Source organism: Notamacropus eugenii, chromosome 4, assembly GCF_028372415.1.
Source record: "Notamacropus eugenii isolate mMacEug1 chromosome 4, mMacEug1.pri_v2, whole genome shotgun sequence".
NCBI classification, from domain to species: Eukaryota; Metazoa; Chordata; class Mammalia; order Diprotodontia; family Macropodidae; genus Notamacropus; species Notamacropus eugenii.
In genome coordinates this window covers 66,916,174-66,935,737 of record NC_092875.1, presented here as the reverse complement: position 1 = coordinate 66,935,737, position 19,564 = coordinate 66,916,174, and the positions used below count along the sequence as shown (strand labels likewise).

Below are 19,564 nucleotides of genomic sequence, written 5' to 3'. Positions count from 1 at the left end.
ATATTGACCCAAGTCCTCGAAGCCTGGCCCGCAGTTAGGAGGAATTCGCCAGCCCCGCCTGCTACCCGGAGCCACTGCCCATTTCTCGCCAGCCTTGCCCCCAAGAGAGGTCATATCTGGCTCCAGACCCGGGTCGGAGGCAGGATGCGGCGGGATTTCTGGAAAGGGCCAGGACGCCTAGACCCCTCTTCTCGATTTCTTACGTTTTTCTCCTAGTAGCGCAAACCAAAGGGTTCGGCTGAGACAGTAGGGGAAACAGCCTAGGCCTGAGTCTGGTCAGGCTCGTCCTAGTGACCTTAAGCAAGTCTCCCTTGTCCCAAGTCTCTTTATAAATAGGGTGGTTAGACCAAAAGGTCTCGGTCTCTAAGAGCCAGAGTTTTCTTGAGTTTCTGGGCCAGCGGAGGCCCAGTGCTACTGGGCTGGCTAGGAGGGTGCTCCAAGGCACCAGCTTCAGCTTCTCTCTTTGAGAAAGTCCCGCCAGGCCCCTGAAGCCTATGGGTCCCCGAAAATAACTCGGGGCCTCCAGTTCTCCCAGGAGGAGCCTCTTTCTATTATGGGATTAGGACGGAGATTAGATTCTGGAGCGATTTAAGTTCTTCAGTGGTTCTTGCTGATCGAGACAGCTAGTCAGGGGGCCCGGCGGTGGAGGCGGGTGCAAGCAGGAGGTCGCGGGAGTAGGGGGGAAGGAGGGAGTGTTGGGGACTACGTGAGCTTGGGAGTTACAAAGCTGCTGGAGGCCCCGCGCAGGGCGTAAAGGTTGAGTTCCTCTCCCCCCACCCCCTCCCCATATGGGATCCTGGAGAGAAGAGGAACTCGAGAGCTCGAGGTGGGCAGGTGAGGTCGAAGTGACTGCTTCGGGCTGCCTTTACTCCCCGCCCCCCTCGTCCATTCTGAGTCCTGGGGTGGTTGCAGCTCCTCTCTGACCTCTCCACTCCCTTTCACTCCTTAAGCCGTCTGCCGGAGGGCCGGGTGAGTGGCGCCGAGGTGGTGCTAGGACCCGGGGCTCCACCCCCTGCCCCCGGGGTGTCAGCCCTCTGGCCTGGAGGAGAGAGGGTGAGGAAGGACAGGACGCGGGCACTGGATAAAGAGTGGCTTGTCCAGTTCCTGGAGGTGACATCAACTTTCGGCTGGGGGCCGTAGGGGAAGGGGAGGGAAGGAGACGGGGAGGGAAGGAGGGAAAGGAGGGTTTTTCCCAGATGGGTTGACTGTGTCGCCCCGACGCAGCCCTGGGAGACGCCTGGACACGAGCAACTTTGTCCACAGGTCTTCCTCTGGAAGCACGGCTCCGAGGTTACTGCCCTGGAAAGAGCCCAATGGCCAGGGACCCCAAAGCAGCCTTGGTTCTGGAGTTCCAGAGCCGTCGGAGGCGGTCTTTGCCCAGAAGCTGATGGGTCTTCCAGTCCCCAAGGACCTAGTGGCCCCCAACCCTGCTTCAGCTCAGAAACGGGCGAGGCGCCCCTGGGGGTAGGAAGTGGGGGGGGGGGAGGGGAGGCGCAGAAGAAACTTTCCCTCTTAAGCCCCTGAGGAATGTCGGCGGATTTCCTGAAATCCGACCCCGGGGCCGCGCAGCGCTCCCCTGCCCCCCTCACCTGGACTAGCTCTCGGGGGTGGGGGGGAGGTGGGGAGCGGTGAATTGGGAAAGGGAGGCGGTGGCTGTCCAGAGGGGAGGCAGCTTCTGCTTTTTCCGGGGGGGTGGGGGAGGAAGTGGGAGCTCACCTGAGCCCAGGACCACGGAATTTAGGGTCCCTTCCTTTCGTAGCTCCCCGCCTACGTTAGGCCAGTCCTTGAACCAGGGCAACTGAGGCAGAAAACAAGGGAACGCTTCTTCAATGCCCTCTCCAGGCTCTCGACTTCAATCACAGGAACTGGGAGGGGGTACGTGTAAGGGAGCTTTCTTAGTTGCTCCACGATCCCCGAGCTGATGAGAAGAGCAGGGGGAGGCCGCGAGCCCTGGGGAGGCCGAGGGCCATGCAGCTCCTGACTCCCGCTCCCCGCCGCTTTGGGGCGAGACAGGAGACCAAAGCCAGATGTGCGGGCTTGCAGGTTACATTCCAGCTGCGCCCGACACAGCCGCGGCTGATTAAGCCATCTGGGGACTGGGCGGGGGGAGATGAAAGGCGGGAGCTGGGTTGGGGGAGGGGGTAGTATACCCGGGCTCCCGCCCGGAGCCTACCCCTTTCCTCTCCCCCTGCTCCTCTCTTTTCCCTCCAGCCGGAGGCACCTTTAGCGGCCTCTGACCTGGGGTAACTCCCTGGGAGTCGAGTCAAAAGTCTCGGCCCCAAGATCAAGGGGCGGCACCTGCGCACGTGGCGGGCGGTAGAGCCTTGTTGGCGCCTGGGGCCAGCCCTGAAAAGGTGTGGGAAAACCCTGCCCAGTTCTACACAGAACTGGGACCACCTTGTCCAGTTCTGGTGCTCCCAGGACAGGCCGCACACCGTCCGGGGGCTTCCCTTTCCCAATGGAGGGAGGGCCAGGTCTCCCGCCACCCTAGAAGCAAAGAGAATGAAGGGAGTTCCCTTTGGGAAATGTTCCTCAGTGCTAGCGAGAGGGAAGACTGTACGTTTCCTAGCGTCTAGGGCCAGATCAGGACAAATTGCAAGGTACAAATACTCCTGTCGGGTAGGGCTGGGGATAGCAGAGGAAGAATTCGTTTGGGGCGAAGGTCCCTGACCCTCGCTCCTATCTCTCCCTCTCTTAATTTGCTTTATTATCGCACCCATCTATCTGACTCAAGGGTCCAAGGAAGAGCCGAGAGCCGCCCTTGGGCCCTGGCCCCTTCGCTTTTCTCCTAATCTCGCAGCAATTCTGGAGGCAGCGATGTAAATCACCGCCTTCACGTGGAGGAGTTTGGCAGGGACCAGGGGACCCAAGGGAGGATAAACGGAATGCCCCGGCCCAAGAGGGTCTCTTAGCTCCTTTCTAGCCTCCTCGTTTTCTCCAAATTCTTTGCCTCTTGGTTGCTGGTCTCCATCTCTCCCCATCCCCCCCCACTGTCTCCCAAGCTCCCTTGCTCAGGGACGATGACGTCACACCCCAGCCCCCCGCGCGCCCCTCACCGAGCTGCTGGTTCTGTCTCTGGACAGACCCCACGCGCCCCCAGACCCCAGTCCCCGCGCTCGCCATGGCTGGCTCCGAGGTCCTGATGCTACTTCTGCTGCTGTACCCCGGGCTGTTGCCGCTTGTCACGGCCGCCGGTGGGGACCCGTTCGTCCAGCAGCTGGGCCCCACCAGCTCGTGCCAGCTGCAGTGCAAGCTCTGGATTCCTCACGCGGGGGCGGCGGTGCAGGTGAGAGGCGCGGGACTGGGTAAGGGCAGGGGGCCCGCCGGCCGCCCGGAGAATTTCAGGCCCTGGGCGGCCGGGGCTAGAGCGCGTCCCATTTTCCACCAGCTGCGTGTTTGTAATAGGAGGTCAGGCACCAGGGCGGGGCGGAGTTGGGGGACTAGCGCTTGTCGGGGGCCCGTGCGGACCCCTGCGGCCGCGATGGGTCTGGGAACCCCTTTCACCTTTCTTGTTTCCCAAAGGAGGAGCTGCGGGACGCCTGCGCCCGGGGCTGCCGCCTCTTCGCCATCTGCCGCTTTGTGACGGCCAGCTCCCAAGCCAACGTCACCCTGGCCGAGTGCAGAGCAGGTGATGAGGAGTGGGGGGGTGGGGGAGGTGGGATACCCGGAGCAGAGAAGTAAGGAGTGGAACCCTTCCAGTCAGACTGTGATGGGGAGTAGGGATGGAGGGAGGCCACGACCTGTGGGATGGTGCTGCTAGTTGCTACCTGTGTGACCTCAGACCACTCACTTCCTTTCTGGAGGTCTCAGTTCTGGAAACAAAAGAGGGGTTTGGAATAGATGATCTCTAAGTTTCCTTTCAGCTCTAAATCTTCTAAGTGAGCCCCAGACTGGGGAGGCTCTCCCTTAGGCTGGGAGCTTGCAGCCTGGCCAGACATTGAGAATCCTCCACCATTCACTCCCGAAGCCTGTCTGCAGGCCTATGACCGGTCTCCAGAACAGCTGGCATGCGCTGAAGGATGCTTGAGGCAGATTCCCGAACCCCTGAGATCTTCATTTCCACCTCTACCTTCACCTTCACCTTCACCTTCACCTCTACCTGAGTACCATGAGGTGTGAAGCCAGGTCCCTGGGAAATTTGCTTCATTTCTGCTGCAGGGTACAGGGGAAGGGGGCCCAGAGAGGCAGTTGGAAAACCTCATTTGAAGTCCAGATTCTGCTATTAGCAGAATGACTTGGTGACCATGGTCCAGTCACTCCTACCCTAGTCATCAGTTTCCCCATCAGTAAAATGAGGAGGTTGAAGCTAGCAGGTGTCTTCCCTTCAATTTCAGTCAACCTGGCTTTTTTTTTTGTTGCATTTCTCCCATCTTTTCTCCTATTTATCCTCCCATGATTCCTACCTTAGTCTAGACCTCCACATCTCGAGCCTGCACTATTGTAACAGGCTTCTAATTGGCCTCTCTGCCTCCAACCCTACTGAAAAGGTTGCTACCATCATTTTTATCAAGCCCAGCTTTGATAACATCCTTACTCTGCTCAAATACTCTCCCCAGTTTGGTAGTTTGGTCCATCCTTGCTCTCTCCTTTCTTCTCTCCCAGCTCCCTTGTACACATCCAGTGTTCCATCCCAGCTGGGCTCCTTACTGGCCCCCATACCTACCCATTGAAACATATTTTCTCTGTTTCCTCTGCCTCAGGTTCTCTCTGCTCTAAAAAGCCTGTCCTATGTAAGTGGTTACATGATTGCTACCACCATGATCTGGTGACTTGTATTTCTTTTTCCTCCTCTCTCCTGTCCCCTTCCCCCACAACCCAGAGACAGAGACCAGTGCCTCCACCTGACACCATTTCAGTGATGGATGTCTTATCCAATCTGTGTAATAAGTTGGTCAGCTCAGCCCAAAGCTTCATCTCCTCTACTTGGACCTATTACCTACAGGCAGATAATGGGAAGATGGTAGTTTTCCAGGTGAGAGTGGAGGGAAGGTAGGTGGTGAGCTACCTGTCATGAGAGGTGTCCAAAGACTGGGCAAATAATATGGATGACATAGGAGGGGGTTTCTGGGTTAGATGCTCTTTAATGTCCTTCCTAACTCTTAAATCCTGTGGTTTTAGAGTGGGAAGAGATGACAGGGATAGGAAAGAGACCTCACCCTGAGGACTCTGAACTTGGGTATGTGTTCAGCTGGTTCATGGGAGGGTAAGTTCAGAGCCCCAGGCCTGCTGTGGCCCTCTGATGGGCACTCCTGACCTGTCTTTTCCCTCCTGGTTAGTCACAGCCTGAGATGGGAGCATCTATGCCAGAAGCAACTCCAAACCATGCTGAGATGACCTCCCCAATGGATCTCCATTCAGGTGACAGATAGGGGGCTGATGTCCCTGGGCACTCTCAGCATTCCTCTTTCCATCTCTTCTAGAGCAAGGGAGGTGGAAATCGTGGGGTCCAGCTGTTGGCCACACAATCACTTTTTTACCTCTCAAGCCCCACTTCCAGAATCTCCAGCCTTATCACTCAGTCTCAGAGCCCAGTAGCTTTGGGTTCTGAAACCCTGTCATGCTACAGTGTGATTGAACATCAGCCAGGGGAATGTGTTCCAAAGGGCCACTAAGCAGTAGAACCACACCCTTTTGCTCTCCTAGGTCCCAAAGAGAAGAAAGTGAAGATGAAAGGCAAAATGACCGAGGAGACCTCCACCAGCTCCCAGTCAGACCACAACTTCCTGGGCTGCATGTCCAAGTAAGTACAGCTTTTTAGTAGGGAGGCATTTCTTCCTGGGCCTCAGTTTCTTCCTCTGTAAAATAAGAGAGTTGGGCTAGAAATTCTAGTCACTAGATGACTTCAGAAGTTGCTTTCAGCTCTGGATTTAGGATGCTCTGATTCTGGGATTCCTGGACCAAATCTTTGTCTAGCCATGTTCCTCCATAGAAAGCAGCAAGGTTATAGATGAAAGAAAGCCAAAAGCCCTGTTCAAATCCTGTCTCTGCCCTTACTGTCTCTTTGATTTGGACAAATAATTTAACCTCTCTCATCCTCAAATTTCTCATCTGTAAAATGGAGCTACTTTTGTCACTCAGAGTTGGAGGGAAATGAGTTTTTTGCTCCTCCCTTCCCCTTAGACCTGGTCCCTGCCCTATCTTCACCCCCATGATTAATTGGAAACTGACTTATTTCAACCCCACTTCCATGATTAATATTCAGTTATCTTTTCCCCAAGTTTATAGAATACTTTGGTCAAAGGATTCACCCTTGGGCTCCCTAGCCCACCAAGGGAACAGAGCCATCCCAGACCCTCTGCTTGGTCTTCTTCCTTTGCTATGTTGTTGATCTTACAGAAAAGGGCCTGGCCCTTCTCCCTGTTCACAGCCTTATCTGAGTCCATGCCATCTTTGGGGGGCTGGGGTGTAGGCGCTCTGGACTGCCCAAGTGGATCCTGGCCTCCTGCCTCCTCTTTTCGGTGCTTGTCATGCTATGGCTCAGCTGTGCCAGTCTTGTGACTGCACCAGATCAGCACGTCCGGAACCAGGTATGTGGGTTTAGGAGGATGGGGAGGGGAGATGCCGAGTGTGATTTCTGTTCTCTTCTCTCCTTCCACCTGTCTCAATCGTGGCCTTTTTTGTGCCCAGAATTTTTCTCCTGTCCCTTCCCCACAACCTGGGTCTCTCCTCTTCTCCCCTTGCCCTTGAACCACAGGATTCCAGATTTGGAAATTCCCTTTGAGAAAATTGAGTCCAGCCCCCTCCCCACTGCATGAATCCATGACAGGTGGGCATCTCTGCTCTTCTTGAACACTTATAAGGATGGGGTGCTCATCACCTCCTGAGGCAATTTGATTTTCTCCCCACACTGGGGATTCTGTTCTCTTTCTTTCCTACCCACCTACCCCTCACAGCCACTGAGCATCTCTGGGGACAAGAATTACCTGGATGACCTGGAGTGGCCCTTGGCTCCAGCTCCTGCACCCATGGTAGCTGTAGCTGTGGAGCCCCAGGAAGCTGGCTCCTTGCCCCTAAAGGTGGAGATGGACCGTACAGCTCTGTAAATCCCAGAGCAGCTTGGAGTTGGAGTTGTCCCTTTCTGCAAACCTCAGCCCACAGAAGCCTCAGTGATAAGAGGAGAGGGAGAGAGAGATTTGGGGCTCCCTCCCCTCTGGGCCACTAGGACAGCTCCTTCCCCAAATTCTTCTGCCCAAATCTTCTAGGCATCAAAATAGCTCCCTACTGGAATCCAAGGAATAATTCCCAAATAATCCCCCTCTTTTCCAGTGCTTGTTGTCCAGGGATGTGTGGGTATGAATGGGGGGGGGGGTGTGATTTGGTTTGAGTTGGGATAGGGCTGGAAGAGGGGCTTGGCTTCCTTCCCCTCCCCTCCCTTTCCCCCTTTCCTCATGCTACATTACTCCCAGCCCAGTGTAGCTTAGCATGTGAGTTTTGGCCCACCCTTCCTCTCCTTCCCACCTCTAGCTGCTCACCCAAAGGGCATCTTCCCATCCATTCTCCTTTCCCTCCATCCTAGATTAATTTATTCTTATTTTCTAACTTGGGATCCTTGGTCCCTTCTGACTCATTTTCCTCCCTGTTCTCTTGGGCTAGGCTTAGTTGGGGGAGGGGATGAATTCTTGGGAACCCTCTCCATGCCACTTCCCAGTCTCCACCACTCAGTGACACCAGGCAGCTTGAGGTTGGCAGTGAGTGGGGGCAGTTGCTGGGGTGAGAGGAATAGTGGGGAGTGAATAAAATCTTTATAACTGACATTTTGAGTGGAGAATTTGTGGTCTCTGTATGTGTGTATGTGTCCGCCTGGGCCATGAGGCTGGGGAGTTAGGAAACAGAAGAACCAACAGGTTTCCTTCTGGTGTTCAGGAATAAGTCCTTGGCATTGTCTCTTCTGGCATTGGAGCCCTGAATACTTAGCCTCATGGCATGGTCTTGGGGAGGGGAGGGAGATGTGCCTGGGGAGGCTCACACTGGTCATCCAGTCAAGTGGTCAACAAGCATTTAAATGACTAGTAGCCTGGGGGAAGCACTGGGGAGACCCAAAAGGCCAAACACACGGGGCCTCCTCTCTAATGGGGAAGACGGCTTGCAAACTGCTATAGGCATACAAGAGATCTACCGATAGATTGGAGGCAGTCTTTGAGGGAAGGTCTGGGAAAGGCTTCTTGCATAAGGTGGGATTTGGGATGCTTTCCTTCTGAATCCATGATATAGGGAGCATGGACTCCCTCATCAATCCAGAGCAGGAATATGCCATGGATTTTAAAGAGGAAGGTTGTTTCCTTGCTCTATGTTGTTTCCCCATCTCCCATTCTCAGAGCTGCTTTGGAGGGTTGACCACAATAGGGTTAACTCATTTCTTTCACTTTTTTTTGGAGGCAGTCAGGGTTAAGTGACTTGCCCAAAGTCACACAAAGTGTCTGAGGCTAGTTTTGAACTCTTGACTCCAAGGCCATGCTCTAACCACTGCACCACCTAGCTACTGCTGTAATTCATTTGAATTTGACAAAGCACTTTTCTTACAATCAACCCATGAGGCAGGCAGAACAAGCTTATGGCCTCATGCCCACTTGGCAGATGAAGGAACAAGATGGGAAAATGATTTGCACAGGGTCCCACAACTGGCAAATGACAGAACCAGAGTCTCTTGACTGCAAGACTAAAACTTCTTCCATTCCCTGAAAGGCAGCTGCTCTTGTGGGAAGAACTTAGACCTGGGATTTAGGTTCTACTCCCAACTCTGCCCCCTGTGAGTCACCTTTCCCCTCCTTGGGCCTCAGTTTCCCTATCTGTAAAACAATGGAATCTAATCTCTTGGTTCTCTTTCATCGCTGATGTTTATGTGTTTTAATTTGGAGGAACTGGAGAGATTTAACTCTGAGAACACTTGGTGAAGGAGTAGGGGGAACATTATAGCTATTTTCAAGATCTGAAGGGCTGGCATGTGGAGGAAGAGGTTTAGACTCATTCTGTTTGGCCCCAGAGGGAGGCATGAGGATCCGTGGGGAGGGGGGTGGGAAGTGTCAGAAATGGTGAGCTGACTCTGCATGAAGGGGTTCAAATAGAAGCTGAATACTGCACATTTTTCTCAGGGACTTCTCTGCTTTGACATTCTAGGTTCTAAGCACCCCCTCTCCCCACTACCACCCATCCACACCCCTACCACCTACTGCCCCCCCAACCTGTCCCTGACATCCTGGGATCTAAGGGCCTTCCCAGCCCTGACATTCTTGGTTTTTTCTCTTCTAAAGTCTTTTCCCCCTCTGACATTCTGTGATCTGTGCTCTAGAAGTTTTGATAAAATTTTTCACCATCTCTGTTGGATAAATGTTGGTCTTCCTGGATGACCACTTGTGATGCCTTGGAGGGGAGACTGAAACTGAATGACTCAGCTGTCCTTGGTCATCCTCGGGGGTGGGGAGGTGGGGAATGACAGGCAGAGGCAGCTCCTCTTCTTCCCTTCCCCCTCCCCAACTCCTGGCGGCTGCCTGCAATATTTCTGGGAATGTCTATTTGTCCCTCCTCTGGCTCCCACAAAGGCTATGCAATGGTGGGTGGTGGGTGTTGTGGCCATGGGCTGGGAATGCCCAATGTGTCTGCATGATGTGGGAGTTGTCTTGGTAACAGGGAGGCTTGATTCCAAGGCAGACCAGCAGAGATGAGGTCCTAAGGGCAGGGGCAGAAGGGGCCTAAGGGAGGAGCAGGTCATTCCCTCCCTTGAGCACAGTCCAACATGTAAGAATCCCCAGGATCCCCAGAAAGGGAGAAACTGAGTAAATCTCTGCCAGAGAATAGAAAGGCTAGAGTCATTGCACCTGAGAACTCTGGCATGGGAATGGAGACCCCCAGGTTCTATCTGACATCGCTATTTGCTTCTGGAGTTTCCCTGGGTAATCACTATCCCTCTATGGATCCAACTTACTTCATCTGTAAACAAGAAAGTTGGGCTAGATGATCTTGAAGGTTTTTTGCAGGTCCAAATCCTCAAATTTTATGTATGTACACCTATGTACAGACACCCCTATAAAAACTATGTGTAGGCTCACAAACACAAAGGCACACATATAATAAATTGCACATAGATACATGTATGCACACAAGAGTATGTATAGGCCCCATGTCTATAGGTATGTGAACACACATGTGCACAAAGGAACACATACATGTGTATGAATATATATGGAGTAGTAGTACAAAATACATAAAAACAACATATACATAATGAGCATGTACACACACATATGAACAGGGCATAAAGGTTAAGAATGATCGTATCATTCTACAATGCTTTAAGATTTGCGAAGCAATTTAAAAACATTATCTCCATGGATGCTTCCAACAATTCAGAGAGGCTTTACACAGGCAGAAACTGAGGCAGACAAAGCTATTAAGTGTCTGAGGCCAAATTTGAACTCAGGTCTTCCTGACCCCAGGTCCAGTGCTTTAATCATGGTGCCTTGGTATGTATGTATGTGTGTATGTATGTGTGTATGTATGTGTGTATGTGTGTATGTATGTATGTATGTGTGTGTGTATACATATACTTGAGAAGAATAACATATTAAAGCAATATAGTAATATATAATATATTAAATTACAGTATAACAAGAATCTATTAAAACAATATGTTAGAATAATATAACATGTCCACATATGTGTGTATATATGTGTATGTGTGTGTATGTGTGTATGTTTTACACGTACACTTACACATACATCACTGTTTGGTATGGGAACACGCTTAGGCATTTGCATTCTCTCCATAGGCCCCCACACTGGTCTGTGGTCCTGAACTCTGGGGTACCAAATGGTCCCCAAATGGTTGCTCCTCGTCTCCAAGGTCTTCTGTGCTAGAGATGAACCCAGAATCTTGAGTGCCCACGGATGCTGGTCTGTTGCCGGCTCAGAGGAGCTCTCCTCTTCCCCGTGTGAACTGGTCCCTGTCAGGAGCTCAGCCCAGAAGGAAGTCCGAGGTCTCCTCCAACGCCCACCAGTCCTTACCATCTGGCCTGTGCCTGCAGCCAGAGAAAGGGGGGAGAGAGGCACAGGCCGGGGGTGAGTCACACACTCAGACACTAAAGCAGCAGCCGCCTCCAGGAAATTGGGCCCTGGAGCCCGGGATCACAATGCCTCCCTCCTCCTTCCCTCTCCTCCCTCCCCCCAGCAGTGCTGACCCTCAGTCCCAAGATGGAAGGAGGGCTGATCTTACTAGCCAACAGGGCGGACATTTATTCTTTCGTAACTTCATTCTTTCATTCATCCTCTTTGGTAAATACTTGTAACTAAAGGTACTGATACTTCTGTCTAATTCAGAACACAGGATACTAGAACAGAGAATGTCAGAGATGGGAGGGCCTTGGAACTTATAGTAACAGATCTAGGAGAATCCTTAAAATTTTGAACCTAAAATGTTACAGCTAGAAGGGAACTTTGCTCATAGAATGTCATAGTTGATAGGGTTCTTAGAACAAAGAATGTGCATCGGGATTTGTAGAATATAAAATATCTGAGCTGGGAAGGCAGCTTAGAACATAGAATGTCAGAACTAGAAGGAACATTAGAATATAGGAACATAGAATAATCTCTCTTGGACCTGTGTTTTGGTCTTTTCTATTGACTAGATTGTAAGACTCTTGAATTCATGGATGAGGACCCATCTAAACTTTGGACAGTGTCTTCCCTGGCTCCTTCTACAGCTATTTGATGAATGAATGAGGGATAACATGTACAAGCTGGAAGAGGCCTTACCATCTGTCCCCTTCATTTTATGAAAGAGAAAATAGGTACAGGATAGGAGAGATGTTCACTCAAGGTGCAATAGCAAGTAAGTAGTTGAATCATACTGGAACCCAAGTGTCCTGGCTTCCGGTCCAGGGTTCTTCCCTCATCTCTCTCCCCATTAACTGCATTCTTATATATTCCAGTAGTTGGTTGGTTGATTGGTTGGTTGTTGTCCTTCATTCTCAAAGAGGACCAAAATGGCATCACTATGTTGGGGTCCAAGGTACAGTGTGTCCAACTGTGGCTGATTAGACCAATATGAGCTCAGAATGCTCTACCATAGGTTGGGTCCAAATAGTTATTTGGAGGGGAGATGTCTCTGAATCTGAGCATCTCACATTTCTTTTTCTAGTTGTAAGACCATCTTGGAGCATGTGAGCACATATATCTATGAGGGATCCTAGTCAACAGCTTAGGGAGGGACTTTATACAAAGGAAGTCAATGAGGTCCTACTGTTATTTCAAAGAGGGAGAGCAAGTCATATGTTCTCCCTGGGGGTCCAGGAGGTGGGGTGTCTCTTGGTCCACTTAGCCAACCTTCTTTGCTTTGAACTTATCCATCTCTCTTTTCATATCCCTGTCTTTTCACATGAGGGAGAAAGTCCTGCAGTCCTCAGTTTGGGCCAGGCCACACAGGTAGGCAGTTAGATGGTGCCATAGCGCATAGAGGCTGAACCTGGAGTCAGTGAGACATCTTCCTGAGTTCAAATCTGGCCTCAGACACTTACTAGATGTGTGACCCTGGCAAGTCACTTCATCCTGTTTGCCTTAGTTTCCTCATATGTAAAATGAGCTGGAGAAGGAAATGACAATCCACTTCAGTGTCTTTGCCACAAAAACCCCAAATGAGGTCACAAAGAATAGGACACGACTGAACTGCAAAAGTCACTTGTCAGGGACGTCGTGGAATAGGTTACTCTTTTTCTGTTCAGGTATCCTCAAAGGATCGTAGATTTAGAATTGAAATGAACCTGAGGGCCTCTAGTCCATCTCCCTCATTTGACAGATAAGGATACTGAGGCATGGCACACAGGGATAGAGTCAGGATTTGAAGTGAGGGCTCCTGACTCCTCTGACTACAAAACTAAGGTTCCTTCCACTGAACCATGCAGCCTCTTAAACTGTGGGCTTCTCTGGTTCTAGAATATTTCACAACCTGCTCTCTATCCCCACCCCCACCCCCACCCCCACCCCACCCCCAGACGTAGACACATTTTTCCAGAATAACTTCAAGGTCATTGTGGTCAATGTGGTTTGGCTCTGCAGGCCTCCCTGTGGAGGGAGAAGGTGGAAGGGAAGGAAAGGGAAGGTTTATAGCCTCGGTCAGTCCCTAGAACCTGGGCTGCCCCCAGAGACCAAGCTGCAGGTATCTTGTGAGCAGAGGGCAGCCTGGAGTCAGCCATCTGGATCCCAGACAGTTTTCCTTTTCCAGAGGAAGGGGCCCCTCCACCTGCTCCTGGAGACATCTGCAAGGCTGGACAACTGATGGGGGCCGGTGTTCTTGGGAAGGAGGGAGTCTCTCTCTCTCTATCTCTCTGTCTCTGTGAGTCTATCTCTCCTATAGACCTTACCAGATTCAGCATGGGAGTGGAGAGAGTGCAGGACCTGGAGTCAGGAAGACTCAATGTTTAAGTCATGCTTCTGATGCAAGTTTTGTGACTATGGGCCATTCAATTCATTTCTCTGAGCTTCTCTTTCTTCCTCCCTCCCTCCCTCCCTCCCTCCTTTCTTTCTTTTTCTTTCTTTCTTTCTTTCTTTTCTTCCTTTCTTTCTTTCTTCCTTCCTTCCTTTCTTTTCTTTCTTCCTTCCTTTCTTTCTTTCTTTCTTTCTTTCTTTCTTTCTTTCTTTCTTTCTTTCTTTCTTTCTTTCTTTCTTTCTTCCTTTCTTTCTTCCTTCCTTCCTTCCTTCCTTTCTTTTCTTTCTTTCTTTCTTTCTTTCTTTCTTTCTTTCTTTCTTTCTTTCTTTCTTTCTTTCTTTCTTTCTTTCTTTCTTTCTTTCTTTCTTTCCTTCCTTCCTTCTTTTCTTTCACCTACCTTCTTTCTTTCTTTACCTCCTTTTTCTTTCTTTCTTTCACCTTTCTTCTCTTTCTCTCTCTCTCTCTCTCTCACATCTAACATCTTCAGGATCTCTGAGCTTCCTTTAAAAAGAAGAAGATTGGAGCACATCCTACACTGCCCTACACCACCAGTGTTCAATGTGTTCAAGCAGTTTGCAGAATCTCAGACGTGGAAGGAAATGCATCCAGTACATTAGCCTCCATCTGACACTATAGCCAGGAGGCCATCCTGCCTCTCAAGGCAGCCTACTCCTCTTTTCAACAGCTCAAAACATGGAGAAAAACATCCCTGTATTAGGGGGTAAGGGAAGGGAAAGGGACAAACATTTATTAAGCACCTACTATGTGCAGGCACTGATGTTCAGAACAACCCTGGAAGGGAAGGGCTGTTATTATACCCATTTTACATATGAAGAAACTGAGGCAGACAGAGGTAAAGTGATTTGCTCAGGGTCACACAAGTCATACGTGTCTGAGGCCAGATTTGAACTCAGGTCTTACTGATCGTGGGCCAAGCTCTGTAACCATTGCACTACCTAGCCAAAATGCTCCTCTTTTTGCCTTTTGGGTTAAAGCTGAATAAGTCAAATCCCTCTTTCACACGACAGATCTTCAAATACTGGAAGACCGCCATCATGCCTTTCCCTCTCCCTCCTGCTTCCTCCCAGCATCTTCTTCTCCAGGCTAGATACCACTAGTTCCTCTAGAGGATTCTAATCATGACAGTGATGATGGCCAGTGTGTTTTTTAGAACCTTCATCTTCACAGAATACTTTACATACAAACCTTTAAATATTTCTTATGTGGTTGGAAGTGTGTGTATCACTTTATAGATCAGAAAACTGAAGCTCAAGTGAAGTTAAGAGACTGTGGACCATAGAACCATAGATGTAGATCTGGGAAGGACCTTAGAGGCTGTCTTGTCCAACCTCCTTATTTTACAGATGAAGAAACTGAGGCCCATGAAAGTTTAGTGATTTAGCAAGGAGTATGCTCTGACTCCACTTCAGTGCTTAGGCAGAATTCAGGAGTCTCCTGCCCTCAAATTCAGTGCCCATCTCACTCTGCCATGGCAGGGTCTATCAGTCCCCACCCCCACCCCATCCTAGCTGTCCTCTGGATGAGCTAGGGTCTGACAATATCCTATTTATAGTGTTCCAGAATTGAACACTGTATTTTAGATAGGGTCTGGTCAGGGCAGCAGACAGCAGGACAGTGTCCTCCCTCAGGCTGGACATCATCTCTCACTGCGTGACCTGAGTTTCACTTTTAAGTCTGTGGTGACACATTGTCACCTGTTCAGCTTATATAGGGCACATCTCCTCAACCAGGATGGAATTTCTTCTCCCCTCCTCTCTGCCCCACAGTTTCTGGAATTCAACAACTACTCAGTGTGGCGTTCAAAACTCTTCACCAACTAGTTCAAATCTAGTTCTCCTGCCTTAATTGACACCCCTCCCTTCACATACTCCACAATCCAGCAGCTGAGGCAGCTAGGTGGTGCAGTGGTTAGAGCACTGGACCAAGAATCAGGAATATCTGAGTTCAAATCTGGCCTCAGATACTTCCCCGCTGTGCGACCACCAATTCACTTAACCTTTCCCAACCTCAGTCTCATCTTTAATTGCAACAGTAATAGCGTCTACCTCCCAAGATTGTAAGGATCGATACGAAATAGTATTTGTAAAGGACCTTGCAAAACTTAAAACACTTCATAAATGCTAGCTATTATTATTATTTAGTACAACTAGATGTCCCAGAAACTGATCACTGCCTCTTCCACACGTGTGCTAATTCTTATCCCTCTTCTTGGAACACTCTCCCCGTTATGTCTGTTGAAATCTTCTCTGTCCTTCAAGGCACAGCTCAGATGCTCCTCCTTCTAGGAAGCCTTCCCTGACCTTCCCAGCAGGAAGTTATTTCTCCCTCGTCTAATCTCATAGTATTTTGGACTGAGCCAATGTGCTTGCCACATTCTGATTTCTCTGCTAGATCTGTTAAGGCTCACTTTATCCTGTCTCGTCTCCCATCTCTCTCTTCCCCAGTTCATCCTCCCCACAGCTGCCGAAGGGACATTCCTGAAGCATAACTTTGACCATGTCATTTCCCTTCTCAGTGAGCTCCAGCGGAAGGAAGGAGATGAGAATTTATTAAATGTGTACTGTATGATACACCAGGCATTACGCTAAGAGCTTGACAAATTATCTCATTTTATCCCCACAACGACTCTGGGACGTAGGTGCTATTATTACCCCCATTTTATAGTTGAGAAAACTGAGGCAAATGAAACTTAAATGCCTTGCTCAGCTACGATCAGTTAGTAAGTGTCTTGAGGTTGATTTTGAACTCAGATCTCCCTGACTGCAGGCCTGTTGCTCTTTCTGTGGAAGTCCCTAGCTCCCTATTACTTCTAGGGTCAAACAAAAACTCTTTCCTAATCTCCCCAGATGCTAAGGTTACCCACGTGTTTTTTATGTGTATGGGGTATTCAGGGAGGACAAGCACCTCTGGTGGGAGGGCGGCTTCTCAGGGCTGCTTGTCCACTTTGGTCCACCTCTCATCCTCTCACCTGTGGCTCCAAGAAGCTGTAGTATGCATGGTGGTCACATCCCAGGACAACTGTCTCAGCAGACCGGCTAAACTAGGTAGAGGATAAACCATGGGCCTCAAACCCAGGCATGTGAAGACTTCCCTAGGGGAATGGGGGGACGAGAACAAGTTGTTCCAATGGCCATGAAGGCAGCTGAAGCAGGCGCTGTGGAGAGCTTAGTGCTTAGTCAGACATGGAAGATGCCAAGGTCGCCCACTGCATCCCGGATTGTGACCGGGCATTCAGACTTTTGTTTTCCCATTGGTCTTGATGACTCTGGAGGAGACAGTGAAGCTGATGACTTTGCACAACTCTGCCTCACTTAAATCCAATTCACACACAAGTCAAGTCATGATTCCATGATGCTGTTGGTCCTCTTTGAAAATGAAGAATAGTCAGCAATATATATACTTACATGTTTAGAGCTTGTGTCTCTGAATAAGTTCTTTGAGGTCAGAGACTGTTCGCTTTTGTCTCTGCATTTCTGACCCCTATCACATTGCTTAGCAGGGGCAGCTAGTGGATAAAGCACCAGTGCAGGAGTCAGGAGGACCTGAGTTCAAATCTCACCTCAGACACTTGACACTCCCTAACTGTGTGACCTTGGGAAAGTCACTTAACCCCAATTGCCTTATCCTGGGTCATCTCCAGTCATCCTAATGAACATCTGGTCACTGGATTCTGATGGCTCTGGAGAAGTGAGGCTGATGACCTGCACAGCCCTCCCTCACTCAAAACAAAGTCAAGTGCAAATCATGTCATTATTTCTCTGATGGCGTGGTCTTCTTCAGCAAAGAAGGATGAACACATATTGCTTAGCACATAGGAGGTGCTTAAATAAACTGTTGATTGGTTAATTAATTATCTTTCCTAGAAGAGCAGAAGTTCCATTATGCCAGGGGCCAGGTCTGATTTTCTTTGTATCCTATTCATTCACTCCACCTAGACTTATTAAGATTTGTAATTTCTACATTATATAGGGCTCTGTGTGCAGAAGTGCAGAAAAGCTGGACAAAATACAAAAATAAGTTATCTCACCCTCTAATAGAGAAGATGAAGCAAATACATATATAGCTATATGACTTATGATGTAGTAAGCATATACATGCAGAAAGTGCTATGAGACTGGGGGGGTAGAGAGGGAGAGAGAGAGAGAATGAGAGAAAGAGAGAAGAGAGAAATGAGAGAGAGAGAGAGAGAGAGAAAGAGAGAGAGAGAAAGAGAGAGAGAGAGAGAGAGGGAGAGAGAGAGAGAGAGAGAGGGAGAGAAAGAGAGAGAGAGAAAGAGAGAGAGAGAGAGAGAGGGAGAGAGAGAGAGAATGAGAGAAAGAGAGAAGAGAGAAATGAGAGAGAAAGAGGGAGAGAGAGAAAGAGAGAGAGAGAAAGAGAGAGAGAGAGAGAGAGAGGGAGAGAGAGAGAGAGAGAGAGAGATCTCTTCTAGATGGAGAAATCAGGGAAAGTGTCCTGGAAGAGGGACATTTGAGCAAGGCCATAGAGGAAGAGAATTTCAACAAGGAGAGATGAGAAGGGCGTGAGTCTCAGACATAGGACAGAGTCTGAATGAATGTGAAATGAAATTGGGGAATAGTTGAAATGAAGAAATGACAGAGATGGTGATTCTTACCCATCTATCCATCCATTCATCCATTCTTCCATATATCCATCCATCTAATCTTTCATTCATTCATTCTTGCATCCATCTATCCATCCATGCATTAAATTAATGTTTATCCTTTGCCAGAAAGTTTTCTTTCTGGTCACTCCAACCCGTAAATGCAAGGGATCACAATTATCTAGGTTACTATGCACCAGAGAAACTCCATCTAAGTCATAGATGATCCAGGATTATCAATAAATCAATCCATCACAGCTTAGTCATTGAACACTTGATCTTGGAAACTAAATGAAACACAAGGAAAAGGGCCAGCAAACTAGAACCTCAGAGACATTGGCTCCTGATCTGAGATCACTGCTGGGACCCTCTCCCTTCAGTTTCCACCACGTATACCTTCAATTCCAATCAATAAAAATATATTTTAAAAAATTTGATGTCTTTTGTTATTTTGTTACTTTCATTTTTAAATATGTTATGTCTTTTTCTCCTCCCCAGAGAGCAATCTTTGGTAGCAAAGAATAAAAATTAGAAAGAAAAGAGTTCAGCTAAACTAACTACTAACTACTGAGTCTGACAGGCAATGCTCCCTCACCCATAGTCTCCCCACCCCATCTGTAAAGATCCACAAATAATTATTAAGTATCTTCTACATGAACTGAATAGTGATAGGTGCTAGAGGAAACACTGTGTCCACAAAACAGTCTCTGCCTTCCCAGAATTCATAGATCAAGTGGCAGATAAGCCAGACCCAGATACAAACAACAGACAATAGTAATTGCTTGAGGATAGTGCACACCCAAAGGTTGCTAGGGACTTGAGGAATCTGGAAGGTTTACTGGAGGTGGTGACATGGGAGGCTGTGCAGTGACTTGGGGAGAAGGGCACTAAGCTTGGAGGGGCCTCAAAATCTGGCCTCTGTTCCCTCCCCTAAAACATAGGAATTATGATAATTACAACTGGCATTTATATAGGATGTCCCAAGGTTAAGAATGTTTTAAGCTCTATGCTGAGTTAAGGAGAGAGTTAGAAGTGCAGTTTAGCTAGAACATAGAGTAGGTAAAGGGGAGTCATAGGAAATAAGTCTACTAAGGTGGGTGGGATCCAGATGGCGGAGGGCCTTGAATGTCAGAATCAGGAATTCTTGTTTTGTCCTATGGGTAATTGGGAGCTACCATTTTGAGCAGAAGAGTCGTGTGGTCATATCTGTACCTTAGAAAGATTATTTTTGGCAGCAATATTAAGAGAAATCAAAGAGGAGCCTTGAACACACTGGGTAAATACCCCCTGGGTGAACTTGCCCGAAGGAAAGTAGTACATAAGCATTTATTAAGTGCCTGCTGTATATCAGGTACTGTCTTGCTGTTGACAAGTCATTTCAGTTGTGTCCAACACTCTGTGACCCTATTTGGGGTTTTCTTGGCAGAGATACTGGAGTGTTTGCCATTTATTTCTCCAGATCATTTTACAGATGAGAAAACTGAGGCAAACTAGGTTAAGTGACTTGCCCAGGATCACACAGCCAGTAA

General features: G+C 49.0%; 1 protein-coding gene across 3 annotated transcripts; it reads left to right on the top strand.

The window, feature by feature from the left end:
* The first annotated feature begins 1,760 nt into the window (after positions 1-1,760).
* On the top strand, positions 1,761-13,649 carry TMEM59L (transmembrane protein 59 like). 3 transcript variants are annotated; one of them, XM_072601625.1, is made up of 10 exons: positions 1,761-1,875; positions 3,084-3,286; positions 3,523-3,628; positions 3,968-4,113; positions 4,820-4,972; positions 5,277-5,358; positions 5,644-5,740; positions 6,410-6,527; positions 6,695-6,766; positions 6,894-6,977. In XM_072601625.1, exons 1-9 carry the CDS (start codon positions 1,830-1,832, stop codon positions 6,719-6,721), a joined length of 978 nt encoding a protein of 325 aa, XP_072457726.1. In that variant the 5' UTR covers positions 1,761-1,829; the 3' UTR covers positions 6,722-6,766; positions 6,894-6,977. The 3 variants fall into 3 exon arrangements, with proteins under 3 accessions (XP_072457726.1, XP_072457725.1, XP_072457724.1); XM_072601624.1 differs by lacking the exons at positions 6,695-6,766; positions 6,894-6,977 and adding an exon at positions 10,764-13,649; XM_072601623.1 differs by lacking the exon at positions 6,695-6,766 and having other exon boundaries at positions 6,894-7,752.
* Positions 13,650-19,564: the final 5,915 nt, after the last annotated feature.